Genomic DNA, 12777 nt, shown 5'->3' on the forward strand with positions numbered 1-12777 from the left:
CAGTGCCAGAAGCATTTTTTTTTAAAAAAAATGTGTCTCTAAAAAATATGTGCATATATATAAAATAAAAACCCCCAAATATACATGTGTTACATTATATATACGTGTACATATAGATCATATACTACTATTCTTTTATAATTTGTTTATTTTTCTCCCGGCAGCCTAATAGCTTTAATATCACTAAGAAGTGACCAGAAAATAAGGCTGGATTTTTTCCCCTGAGTTCCTTTCAAATGCAACAGTAATTGGACAAAGAATTTATTTAGGAATCTTCCGCTGAAATCATAAGAGGAGCATATTAGTCCAAAACAAAAGTCTTGCTTCTCTTTTCTTGAATTTTTATATAATTCTACAACTCTCTCAGGAAAACTCAAGAATAGAAAGCACTGTAGCATTCTAGAGAACAGCCGAGGGAAGTGATTTTCCTACTCTGCACTGCACTGGCACAGCAGCACCTCAAGTTCTGTGTGCAGTTTTGGGCACCTCAATACAAAAATGACATCAAACTGGTAGGGTATGCCCAGAGGAGGGAGACCAAGATGGTGAAAAGCTTGAAGGGCAAGACTGGTGAGGAGCAGCTGAGGTCACTTGGTTCAGCTTGGAGGAGAAGGCTGAGGGGTGACCTCATCACAGGCTACAGCTTCCTCAAGGGGAGCAGCAGAAGGGGACGTGCTGATCTCCTCATGCTGGTGACCAGCGACAGGACATGAGGAGATGGAATGAAGCCACATCAGAGGAAGTACAGACTGGATGTTAGGAAAAGGTTCTTCACTGGAACAGAATTCCCAGGGAAGTGGTCACAACACCAAGCCTGTCAGTATTCAAGGACCATCCGGATGATGCTCATTGTCATATTATCTAGTTTTAGGTAGTCCTAAAGGACTAAAGGAGTCCTAAAGGAGCAGGGAGTTAGACTTAATGATCCCTATATGTGTCCCTTCCAATTTCAGGTATTTTAAGATCCTAAAGAATTTAAGACTCTAGCTTTCAAAGGAAAAAAAACCAACCAGTTTTAAATACAGTTATTTAAATCATTTTAATTTAATCCCCATTTCAGGAGTACCAAACTTAGTTGATTGCTTGATATTGCCAACTCCTGTACCCCTTTTCAGATACGTACAAAGAAATTAAAAGGAACCAGAATGCAAGAAAGTATCAGATTTCCCATCAGAGTAAAATTGAGATACCAAACTCACAGAACATCTGTTTGCAAAGAAAGAGGTGAACAGCACACATAACATTGAACCCATTGAAGTTTTTCAGCATGGACAGCATAAGGGTGTCTGACTACAGAACAGTTCTCCAGTTAAGGAAACTACTTTTTACTCTTCAAGTTCATTCAAATATTTTAAATCTATTAGAAGATGGAAGTGATGCTTTGAAAAGGATACAGTACATAAATTGTGCAGATTGTCATGCACAGTAGTAGGCCAAATAAAAAATAATTTTCTAAGTTATTCCATGACTGTTGACTGAAGTTCTGTTAAAAGTACCCATGGTACATGAAGGAAGAAGTTTAGAAGTTTGCTCTTCACTATATGAAGGGAAGAGCTGACACTAGGAACAGGCAACCCATTGATGGATATTGCTATTACTGTTGATGTCCATCAATGTAGTGCTGAAAAGATGTAATATTTACAGTAAGTGTTCAATCTGCACTAATAGTTTTTAAACATCAAATTATCATGCTGTGAATCAGACACTCTCATAATAAGCTATATAATAGGAACTAGGCAAACCAGTATGAGTGTAACGTTCAAAACACTCCTCCACCTACCAAGAAAACTGTCAATTAACTATCTATGCTAGACGAAGAAGAAAAAAAGTAATTTACCATTATGAATTTGAACTGGTGTTAAAGGAGCATTAAAACTTTTTTGTGGAGTGCCACTACATGATAAGTCTTCTGCAACTTGTGTTGGCTGACTTCTCTCAAGCTCATATTTGTACCTGTTTCGGAAAGAAGCAGCAGCAGAAATTAGTAATGGAAACTAAAAGGTTAATTATCTGTTTTTAAGAGCCCGAAATACACAAATGATACGAGTCTAAGAACTTAGTTTAAAGATCAGGTCAAGATACACCCATTAAAAATTTTTAGATACTATAACACAGAAATATGAAGAATATATTTTATTCAGAGTTCCAACATATTTAATCAATTGTATAGGAGCCAAGGCTAACATACAAACAACCCAACCCAAAGCAGATGAATATCAGTTAGATCTGCTCAAGGTCTCAGTGCGTGAAGATGTGGTCCAGCTAAACACACCCAAATCACTGCAAACAATGATAACACAAAACTCTACCTCTTCAGTAAGCATCTTTATGGTAGGAAACATACTACTTTTATTCTGTGTTATGATACTGTGTGCTTTGAGAAACCTATGCATACCTCATGAAAATGGAAGGCAATACTCTCCACCCGACTGTATTTTTCATGTGTATCATTTACATGGCTACCCAAAACACCACAGCATGACTATCCATTCTCGTGACTTTTGTAAGCATGAAGAGTTACAAGCTCATCCAATGAAACCAGATAACTGGTTAGGAGGTTATACACCAACTTTTGTCCTGCTCAGGGAGCACAGGTTGATAAGACAATGGTTCCAGGCCGCAGCCCACTACATTAGTGACCCTACAACTTGCCTTACCATTTTCCCCTCCCTTTCACAGCACAACACCAAGAACTCCTCTCCCAGGGGATTATCAGTTGCTATGAAGTGGTAAATAATAAGATACCAGCATAAAACAAAACTGAACCAAATCCAAAACCAATACCAATTGCAAAGATTAAGCTACACATAGTAAGAGATGATCTTTTCTAGTGGACAGCTATGCAAAATAATATAATGGGAAGGAGAGAATTCAGTAAACTGGGCTTAATTTTGGGAATGGATAAAGGGAACACATACCGTTAGCCCACAACCTCTCCAGCCCAACATTTGACAACAGATAGAGAAAACATGAGTGTGGCTCTATCAAGCCTGCTGAATCTCACTAGGTTCTTTTTTGACAGATCTCAGCAGGTCTTTACACAAAGCTGGTGTTTCTACACGCCAAAAATTGTTTTGTTGACATTTAGAATCTTCTCACAGCAGTCAAATACTTCAACTATCTTTAGTTTTCCCAAAGGCAGGGGAAGGGGGTGGGCAAGGGGAAAAACCAGAAAGACCAGCACAGCTTCCTCTTTATTTGTTTCTACTGGGACACGTATGAGGCATACCATCCAAAAGTTAAAGGAAGCAGATACACTTCAGGCCATTAAAAGAAAACAAAAACACAAAAAAAATACCCACATAAAACCAAAACATTAAGAAACCTGGCATCCCAGACTTCCCCCTCTCTGTGACAGTAATTCTGCTTAACTAGCACAACAGTTCACTGCATAAGTAGGATACTTGGCCTTACTGACACAAAGTCTCAGAAATACTTTTACTACAGGCACTCTGTTCTTGAGTATGAGAGCAAGTTTAACAGATGACAACATCCACTTCACTATGGGCAACTGTTCCATTTGTGTAACACCCTCAGATGAAGGATTTTAGATGTGTCTGCATTACAGAGGATGCTTTTACTGTATGAATTGCATTCCACATCTACAGACAATACACACATACTGTCTCAGTAGTAACTCTTTAGAAGCCGAGGTGTTATGAATTAGGCATCTATTTACCAAAGCAACTGGATTCATTCACATCACCATTGTTTTTGGTAGCTTCCTCTTCTACTCCAATAGATGTTCACGCCTCCTCCTTTCAGTGATCATATTTTATTGGTAGACTTGATCTTACAGACTGAACTATCCATGTACTTCCCTTGCAACTCTAAGATCTTTGCAGGTTACTTTTGCCAGTTTGCTAACATTTTTGTTTGGATTTTTAAAAAAATAAAAAAACCCCACACACACAGAATGGATGGCTCCTTTTTCATGTAACAATGCAGAATTCCCTCAGAATTAAACAGGGTCTATAAGTGCTCACCGCTTCAAGTGGCACACAGGTTTATTTAGAAGTCCATGTATACGTACGTGTATGTAAAAATAGGTCAGTATTTTAAGATTTCAGTCACAAAATCTGAAGTATGAGATGAAGAGAAACTAAAAGACTGCAAAGGCTGCATTATAGGAGCAAAACATGAGAAAAATAATGATTGTACATGGGTTAGAGACGTACAGCAAGTCCTCACCTTTTCAGTTCTTGTTCTAGCCTTTCGATATCTTTCTTGCAGGAATTCAGCTGCCCTGACTGAATGTTGACTTGAGATTCTTTTAGTTGAAGATCATATGAAATTTTCTGCTTTGCTTTCTCAAGATTATCACACAATTCCATCAAGCTCTGGTTCTCTCTTTTTAGTGTTGCAGATTCATTTTTTTCATTTTCAACCTAGTTGGAATATAGACCATTTAAAAAAATGTCTCAAGTCCCCTCTGTGCAATTATTGTTTTAATAACACAAAGTTTACATACTGTTATTTTATTCCTAGCATTTCAAAATTCTGACAGCATTGAAAAGCTCAGATACACACATTGTTAAAGTATTCCTGGGGCGGGGGGGGGGGGGGGGGGGGGGGGGGGGGAAGGCAGGGAAGCTGCATTTCCTAAAATTCAGCTGAGTGATATTAGTAATTTTTATTTACTGACTAGACACAAGCTCATCAAAAAATTCATCAGTCCTGAAATAATCCACACTAGTCTGCATTCCTCACTGATCATCTCACTTCTCTTTCCAGCCCTATCAACTTTAGCAATCGGAATACCTTGACTCACTAAAAGAATGCACAATGATTACCAAGAGTCACAGCTTTGAAACTGGAAATAGAGCCTGGAAGTAGAGATGTCATTCTCCTTCCCTCCAGCTTCTAAGGGGCAGGCTACAGTCTGGCTACATCTTTGTGCAACATTATTATTTTTGACTGAAAAGTAGCAAGCATTAGCTGCTGTTTCCAAGAGTTTTAAAGCACATATGTTTGAGAGCCCCCTTTTTGTTTGTTTGTTTTTGTTTGGGGAGCACAGCACTTCCTCTGGATGGTTGAAATAAGTACTTGGAAATTCACAGGAAGAAACCCAAAGAAAACTACTAGGCTTAAGTTTTGCTAGCAAGTTGCAGCAGCCTAAAGGAAATAAATGGCAACCTTTGTAAATTGCCTCTGAGCTGCATTCAAACACTACAAAACAAAATTCAACCAAATTGGTGACTTCTGAAGAATTGCAGAAGTCTGAACGAGACTGCAGAGAACCGAACGAGAGTATCGTTGATTTCTAGAGTCTGATGAGATTTAAAATTACAGCCTTGAAAAAGAAAACCAAATCCCAAAATGCCGTCTCTACAAGGGAAAAAAAAAATAATCATAGTTACATAAACTAAGGAAAAGGTGATATGTATCTGCAGGCAAGGTGAAACAGTAAGAGACTGTCAGCTGTACCACTGTTATATAAAACTGGTCTAGTCATTATCAAGATTTAACAGGTGTAACAATAAAGTTATTTCTTTTCCTAATCATTAAGAGACATAGGAAAGCCTCAAACTAAACATAAACACCTGCAGATGGACAACCATGCCAAACACAGAGAAGAGGCAGGAATTCTATTAACAGTCAACAAGAACTAAGCAGGAAGGAGAATATGATGAGTATGAAGTAAGATGAAGATAAGCAGTTTATAGTTCTATGCTACCTTTTCAGTCAGCCAGCAGGAAGAAACAAAATGCTAACCCATTCCTAAAAACCACCAGGTAATAAATCTTTACAATTGTGTTTGGCATGGAGACTGGCATTTTAGGAAAATGACCACAGTATTTATGTTACCTTCTGTTTCTGTTTTTGCAAAGCTGCCTCCAAAGACTCTAACTGGAATTGTCTTTGCTGACGCTCCTTTTTAAGCTTGTCAACTTGACTTTCCAGCTCATGAATCTTCTGAAGGACTCTGGGGGACAGCCCTTCTTTCCATTCCTCCACAGCCCAGCTCATATTGACAGGATTCTTGTTTAACGTAAAATGAATAGTACTACTCCTGAAACACAAAGACAACTACAATTAGACATTGAACGAGGTTAAATATGCCTCTTTTTAAAATAAATTGCATTTTTTAAGCTTAGCAGTGATTACAATAGAGTATTTCACAACCATGCTTGGCTTCCTGATCTAAACATCCAGCAGCAACATTTAATAGTAGGTCCTATTTTGACTCGCCTCTGTCCAGTTAAGGCGAGATTTTGAAACCTCACATTAATCAACCACCTAACAATAACAGGGTTTACACTTTTATAAAGGCATTTGACTGGTTTATTTCACAAAATTTCTCTCCACATCTTGTGTTGATGTTCATGTTGCAGAAAGTCATTGGCACTTATGACTGCATAGCACTTCAGCCGTGCTTAACCTGAAAGTTGTGAAAACCAATGGCTTCATTTTAGGTGGCAGCTATGCTTCTCTCTTTAGTTTTTCAAAGCAATAACACTGAGCTCGGGGCACCGAGAATGCTCTCCACTGGCAGAAACTGCTGTATGACACTTAGCCCTTACGTACAAGTTAGACAGGCTCGCACGATTTGATTTTTTGTTGTAATGACTGCGCCTTCAGAGGCCCTGGCACGGACATACTTGCTCGAGACACCTGCACAGCTCAGAAACCACTTGTGAGAGACAACTTACCTCAGAATCACTAGAGAGCCGCGACGGACGGGCCGAGCTCAGCCAAGCCTGCGGGGCGTCCCGCCTCACTGCGTCCCACCAGGCCTCCGGGAGCGGCGCCCCGGGGCACACCGGCCCCTCAGGGGGACGCACGGCGGCCACCGCGCTCTCGGGGGAAGCCGGGGGCAGCGCCCGGCTAACGGCGCCTACCCGCTCCACTAAGGTACCACCGGACGGCGCGGAAGGCGGGCGGCTGCCTCGGGTTGTCTATTACACCCGCAGAGACAGACAGCCGGTGAGCCCCCCTGCCGCTCGCTCGCTCGCTGTTAAACACCGACCGGGGTCTCAGTCAGTCAGTCAGTCTCACTCAGCCCCTCGCCGCCGGCGGCGACCAGCGGAACGCAGCCGGTCGCCGCGACAGGACGGGACGGGCCGCGGTCCCAACCGCAGTTTAGAGCTGCCGCTAACACCCGGCGGCCGTTTGTGCACGCCCAGCCAATCGGGCGCCCGAGCGCGCTGATTGGTCCCTCCGCGACGCCGCTCGCCACGCGGACCTCGCCTCGTTAGCAATGAGGGCGCAGCGCCGGGTCTTCGGCCTTCGTGATTGGCTGATTCGGAATCATTCAAACTCCATTGGAGGTGGCAGCGCAGGGGCCGGGCGGAGGCGGTTCGTGATTGGCTCCGGAGGCCGTGGCCCATAGCTGGGCGGGGCGGGCGGCCCGGAGGGAGCCGTGAGGGCAGCTGTCAGGGAGTCTCTGGGGGAATCTCCGAGCGCTGCCCGCGTCCTCCCGCTCGGCGAAGGGCGGGAAGGAGAGGGCTGTGAAGAAAGCGCAGCCAGAGGGGCAGCAAGTGTCGGGGAGGGGGTGCGGGTGACGCGGCACCGTCAGATCTGTGATCCCAGGTCATTTTCCCGCTCCCACAGAGAACCTGAGTTTTCAAAAAGAAAAGTGTCCTGATGGTAACTCCGCCACTTGGGAAGATCTACAGAAGGATCACAGAGTGGTTTAATATTAAGTTCTGCCCAAACTGCTCCCGGGCTTGGGTTTTTTGAGGGGGGAAGAGGCAATTCAGCACAATATTGCACATTTTCTACCCCAAAATGGAAACACAAAGTAAACAAAGAACACTTTTTCTAACACGGATCGTAGAATGTAAGGCAACAGGGAAGGCATGAGGATTCTAAATCTGCTGTGATCTTCCCCGGGTGCCCGTGACTGGTTCGTGCTCCCCTCCCTGCCCCGCGGCCGCCACCCTGAGGGGAGGGGGGCCCGGAACGCAGCCGTGCTTGTTTTCCCTCAGAATCTGGGAATTACTGATTTGATTATCATTCCACCTAATTAAATGTCTTTCCTCTCGTAATAATTCTGAGAATATTTACTCAAGCACTGTTCTTTTAATCATATTAAGGAAATTCAGTTAAACAAATCTTCCCTCATAAGTTCAAATGCTCGCCGATCAGCGCGCAGGAGCTCCGATTATAAATAAATACAGTGCCACAAACTCACCAGCACATTGTTATAAAATCTCTAAACTAGCTCCAGAACAAAACAAGCCATCGAATTGGTGGAACCTATCCATCATAAATACCTCCTAACAAATGAAAATGAAAAAAAAAAAAAACCAAACAACAAAAAAACCACCAAACCCAAAATCAAAAACAAACAAGCTAGAAAATGCCATGGTGAACTTTATGCACTCGTAGAGGTGACTGTGCCGGTGTTACTGAGGGGACAGCACACACCAGCAGAGAAGCAGCAGCTACCGGAAGAATGAGAAATCCCTCCCATTGTACTGGCAATTAATTCATGAAAGCTGAGGACCAGTCTGAACTGCAGGGGATCCCCAACTTGGTGGACATTATATGTTATATTCAGTAAGTGTTTATCATTTGACAGTAACAAATGTTACTTGTAACTTAAGCAACTCTAGAAGCTGTAGAGTTTTCAGTTACTGCAGACGCTATCAGAGCGGGACCAGTGATGGACAGGGAGCACTAGCATTTAAACTACTGCATCACAATGAATCCCACAGGGAAGGCTTCAGCAAAACAGCTTTAAGTTCCAAGATTGGTGGCATAATTTTCAAAACGGGGGGGAATGAGTACAGGCAGCCTTCAAGGTTCTTACAAGGCATAAAAAACAAAAATCAGCTGGTGTGTGCAGAGCTTTTAAGATGCAGTTTGACAGGTACCAGGATAGCTGACAGTAAGAAAAAGGAAACTTGTAAACTTAAGTATGAGAACACTTGTTCTGAAGTCTATTTCTAAGAATGGTCAGATTTGTTCTGTTTTGTTGATAATGATTTACAAATGAATTCTTTCATATTTGGCATCTTTTACTTGACTATTGCAGCAATTAACTGAATATCATAAAAGATAAAAGGACTCCTGAAGAGTACAGAAACTTGCTTTTTCTTTTGCCATATCAACCTTATTTTGCACAGTAGCTTTGTATTATATATATTAGTTATCAGAAGTAAATATAAAATACAAAAATATTAGTAAATGCAAGATTTAAGATAGAAGAATAAGGTCAAATACTATGAACAAAAAATAACAAATTATAAAGGGTATTAACAGCAACCGTTTGCCTGACACTTGGAATTATTTTTATTACTCTACTGACTAGAACTCTTGAGATGTTTCTAAGAGGCTCTCAGAGTTCCCCAGTTTGGAGCACCCCATGATTTTGAGCAGAGAAAACTGCCTCAGCCTTGTGAAGTGGCTTTTCTCTGTCCTTGAAATTCCATTCAGTTCTTACAAAATGTTAAAAATCACTGTTTATGTTTTCTCACCTGCATTCCTTACTATAATTTTTGGTAAAGGGCCAGAACAGTAAGTAGAATACAAAAGCCACTAAAGGTTGAATTCATATCACTGCAGCTTGTGTCGGAGCACACAATGGAACAAAACTGGAAGGGAAAGAAAGGGAAAGAGCTTCTGATGAGAAAATCCCACCCTGCTTGGACACTACAAGGAGCAGAAACCAGATAGACCTTTTCCCCCATATTCTTCCTTGCCAGACTCAGAATCCATCAGGTAAAGCCTATTTCATGCGTATGTATAAATATATATATATATACACATGCATACACATCAAAGAGCACCTGAGGAGCTGGAGCAATCCCATTCACCCAGAGAAAGAGAGAAATGGGCCAGGCATCTGATGTGGTTCTAGCTTCCCTGTCGACACACTAGAGGCAGACACTCTGCCAGGTTGCGGGTGAAAGAGAAGAAAGCCAGATCATTTCCCTTAGCCTCACCAAAACCCCACCCTGTTCTAAGTGATGTCTCTTGCCTCTGGAAAACAAAATTCTGCATGTCTGCCAACGTGGGTAGGTAACTGAGAAGATGGCAGTTTAGGTATTAGTACTGGAGCTGCAAAGTTAAACCTGCGCTAATAAAGCCCAATGAGCTACTTTTGTAAAATACAATGTTTGATTGCTTATATACCCTTAGATTTCTTCACAGAACCCATACCTTGTTTGGTGAACAGAATGAATGTAAAGGAAGGTGCCATTAGGATGCATAGAGAATCTTACCTCTTAGATATCTTAACTGTCTTAAGCTCTTAAAAATTTTAAGTGACCTGCACAATCTTTTTTACAGTTCATTAACAAAACCAGAGACAACAGCATATCACAAATTATGAACTATAACTTTTTTCCCAAAGGAAAGGCGTTGTTTCTCTAGCAAGTAGTATGGTATTTCTCACCTACTAAAGGAAACTGCTACTGAAGTGCTTATGTTGACAGCAGTGCTAGGGCCAACTGGACGAACGCGTTAGTGGATAAAATACCTACAGCTGCCTTATTGTTTGGTGATCACATTGTCTTAGTATAGCCTACTAAACCCCAGTGGGTAGGTTTCCTAGTACTGAGAAGGTGACTGAGGTTACTTGGCTTGTCTAAGGTGACACAGTGAGTCACATGCAGGTGCTGGACAGGAACCCATGGGTGCAGCTCCTGGCAGTCTAAACCACCTGAAGGCAATATTACCACATTCCCACCCTCCTGCCTGTCCCACACCTGCATGCTGCCACTGCTTCCCTGTGACAACTTCGGTGCTGATCTGAACTGCCAGGTGAGGCGGTTACACTGGTAAGGGGTATTATAGTAGGCAAAGGCCTTTCTGCTAACATCAGCTTGTAGACAGCTCTGGTCTCCAAACTGCCCAGTTGTGGGGTCAGATAAATGCCTGACCCAGCTCAACAGATGGAACAGGGCTATGCACGAGAGAGTGGACAGGACTGTGGAGACACCAGCTTAGATCAGTTAAAATGTGATGTAACAAGACTCTAAATCCCCATGCTCTAATCCCCGACACCTATCTGTCATAAATGATAGTAAGAAACCTCCCCACAGTAAATGCATTCTTGTGTTTTATAACTCGTTTGACAAGGATAAAACTATCTTACAGCTTCTGCATTTATTTGTCTCTTACATATTAAGTGCAATTACTCTGAAATTTTCTGACCTTTGCCTGCAGTGTAGTATTATTCTGATTTTTAATAATCCACAAACTTCTGAACTGTTAACCTCTGAATTTAAAGCTGCTGTGGAGTTACACAAGTAGACTCACTAACACAAACAATAGTAAAATTATTTAACAATATAAAGGATTGAAAACAAGGCAGGGGTTGTTAGTTGTTTAACACTTGTTAGTGTATTGGGTGAATGAAGAAAGCAAACATGTAACAAACTTGTTATTTAACTGCACATATACTGTCTTGACCTGAAGAATTGTGAATGGTTTGCAGCTATAGCAATGATTACAGTAGTGAAAAGGTATTTATGTCTTTCCTTCCTGTTCTTGAAACATTATTTTTAAACACTGTGAATACAGCTATTAGCATAACACTTAAAGAACTAATGTGCAGTGAAGAAAATAATAATTACAGCAATTACATTATGATATAACACATTGAGTCCATATTATCTAGGGCTTCAAATTACCAGTTGCTGAACTGTAAATAACAATAGAATTCTTTTTTTTTTCCTTAATGGTAAATTCCCTCTCTTTATAGTTCTGGTGCCAGCTAGAAATGGCAATACCAAGCAAATCTTTCATACTATGGATATGAAAAGCAAAAAATACATTCATGATACTATCAAATACTGCTGTGTCTTATGGGCAAGGAATTACCGGGTTTCAGGGGGCATTTGGTAAGATGGGATTCCACCTATTTCCTTTACGGCTTGCTTCTCCCTGACTTTCACGGGTCCGTAAGCTTGCATCTCCTTTAGCCCTCATTTTTGCTAAGATTGTACTCATACACAGATCTGTACACAGATGTACACAGGTACATCCACGCTGAGTTATCGTTCTGTTCAAGTGAGGAAAAAAAGATGTAATTAACGACATAAGTGCACTGCACATAAACTAAAAGGCATACACCTTTCATAGCCATCTCTGCCTCTTTCCATCTTTACCACCAAATTGTTTTTAAATGGGGCACATAGCAAATGCCCTCTAGTAAATTACATTACCTCTTTTACTTGTTAGGGCTCTCTAGTTCTGTTTTTTCTTTGGTTTACATACACTAATTTCCTCCCTCTATCACATTTAACTCTTTTATTAACTTTATTTAAACTACTTTTTAATTTCTCTTTTCCTCAAAGGGCAACTCTAACAGTGGTATGTGGCTTCCATCTGCATGACTGCCTTCAAAGGTCTGAGGTTTGCTTCTTTCTTGACCTCTCTGTTCTAGGTTCTTGATCATTTATCATGGCTGCCCTTGCTGTGCCTAATCTCCATTTGAACATCCCATTTCTACTATCTATCTAAATTAAAGCCTTGAGCTCCTACTTTGTTTCTATTTTGTTATGGCCTATATATTTATTTATTTTACACATATTTATTATATATATTTATATACATACATATATATATATAATTTTTATGCAGGTATTATCTGAGAATCTGTACTTGCTTCTTATTCTGTTCACCTGCTGGTCAAATCTTTTACCAGTCACTGAAATGGTTAAGAATTTGTAACAAACTAATCAAATTTCTTATTAGCCTCTACCTGTTTTAATTCTCTCTCTAAAATCTTCCAGTATTTCTCTGTTAAAAGGTTGAATAGATAAGACAAAAGGACACCTCCTTATCTTAAACACATCATAACTACCTCAGCATTACTTCTCC

General features: G+C 40.9%; 1 protein-coding gene across 2 annotated transcripts in view; it reads right to left on the reverse strand.

The window, feature by feature from the left end:
- Positions 1 to 7103, reverse strand: part of CENPF (centromere protein F) — a 43882-nt gene extending 36779 nt beyond the window's left edge. For both annotated transcript variants that reach the window (XM_056357149.1, XM_056357148.1), the window contains exons 1-4: positions 6654 to 7103; positions 5809 to 6013; positions 4192 to 4388; positions 1838 to 1953 (exon numbers count right to left, since the gene is read on the reverse strand). In XM_056357149.1, the coding sequence (XP_056213124.1) occupies positions 1838 to 1953; positions 4192 to 4388; positions 5809 to 5970 (475 nt within the window). In that variant the 5' untranslated portion in view covers positions 5971 to 6013; positions 6654 to 7103. The remainder of the gene's footprint in view (positions 1 to 1837; positions 1954 to 4191; positions 4389 to 5808; positions 6014 to 6653) is intronic.
- Positions 7104 to 12777: the final 5674 nt, after the last annotated feature.

Source organism: Falco biarmicus, chromosome 12 (genome assembly GCF_023638135.1).
Source record: "Falco biarmicus isolate bFalBia1 chromosome 12, bFalBia1.pri, whole genome shotgun sequence".
Classification (NCBI taxonomy): Eukaryota; Metazoa; Chordata; class Aves; order Falconiformes; family Falconidae; genus Falco; species Falco biarmicus.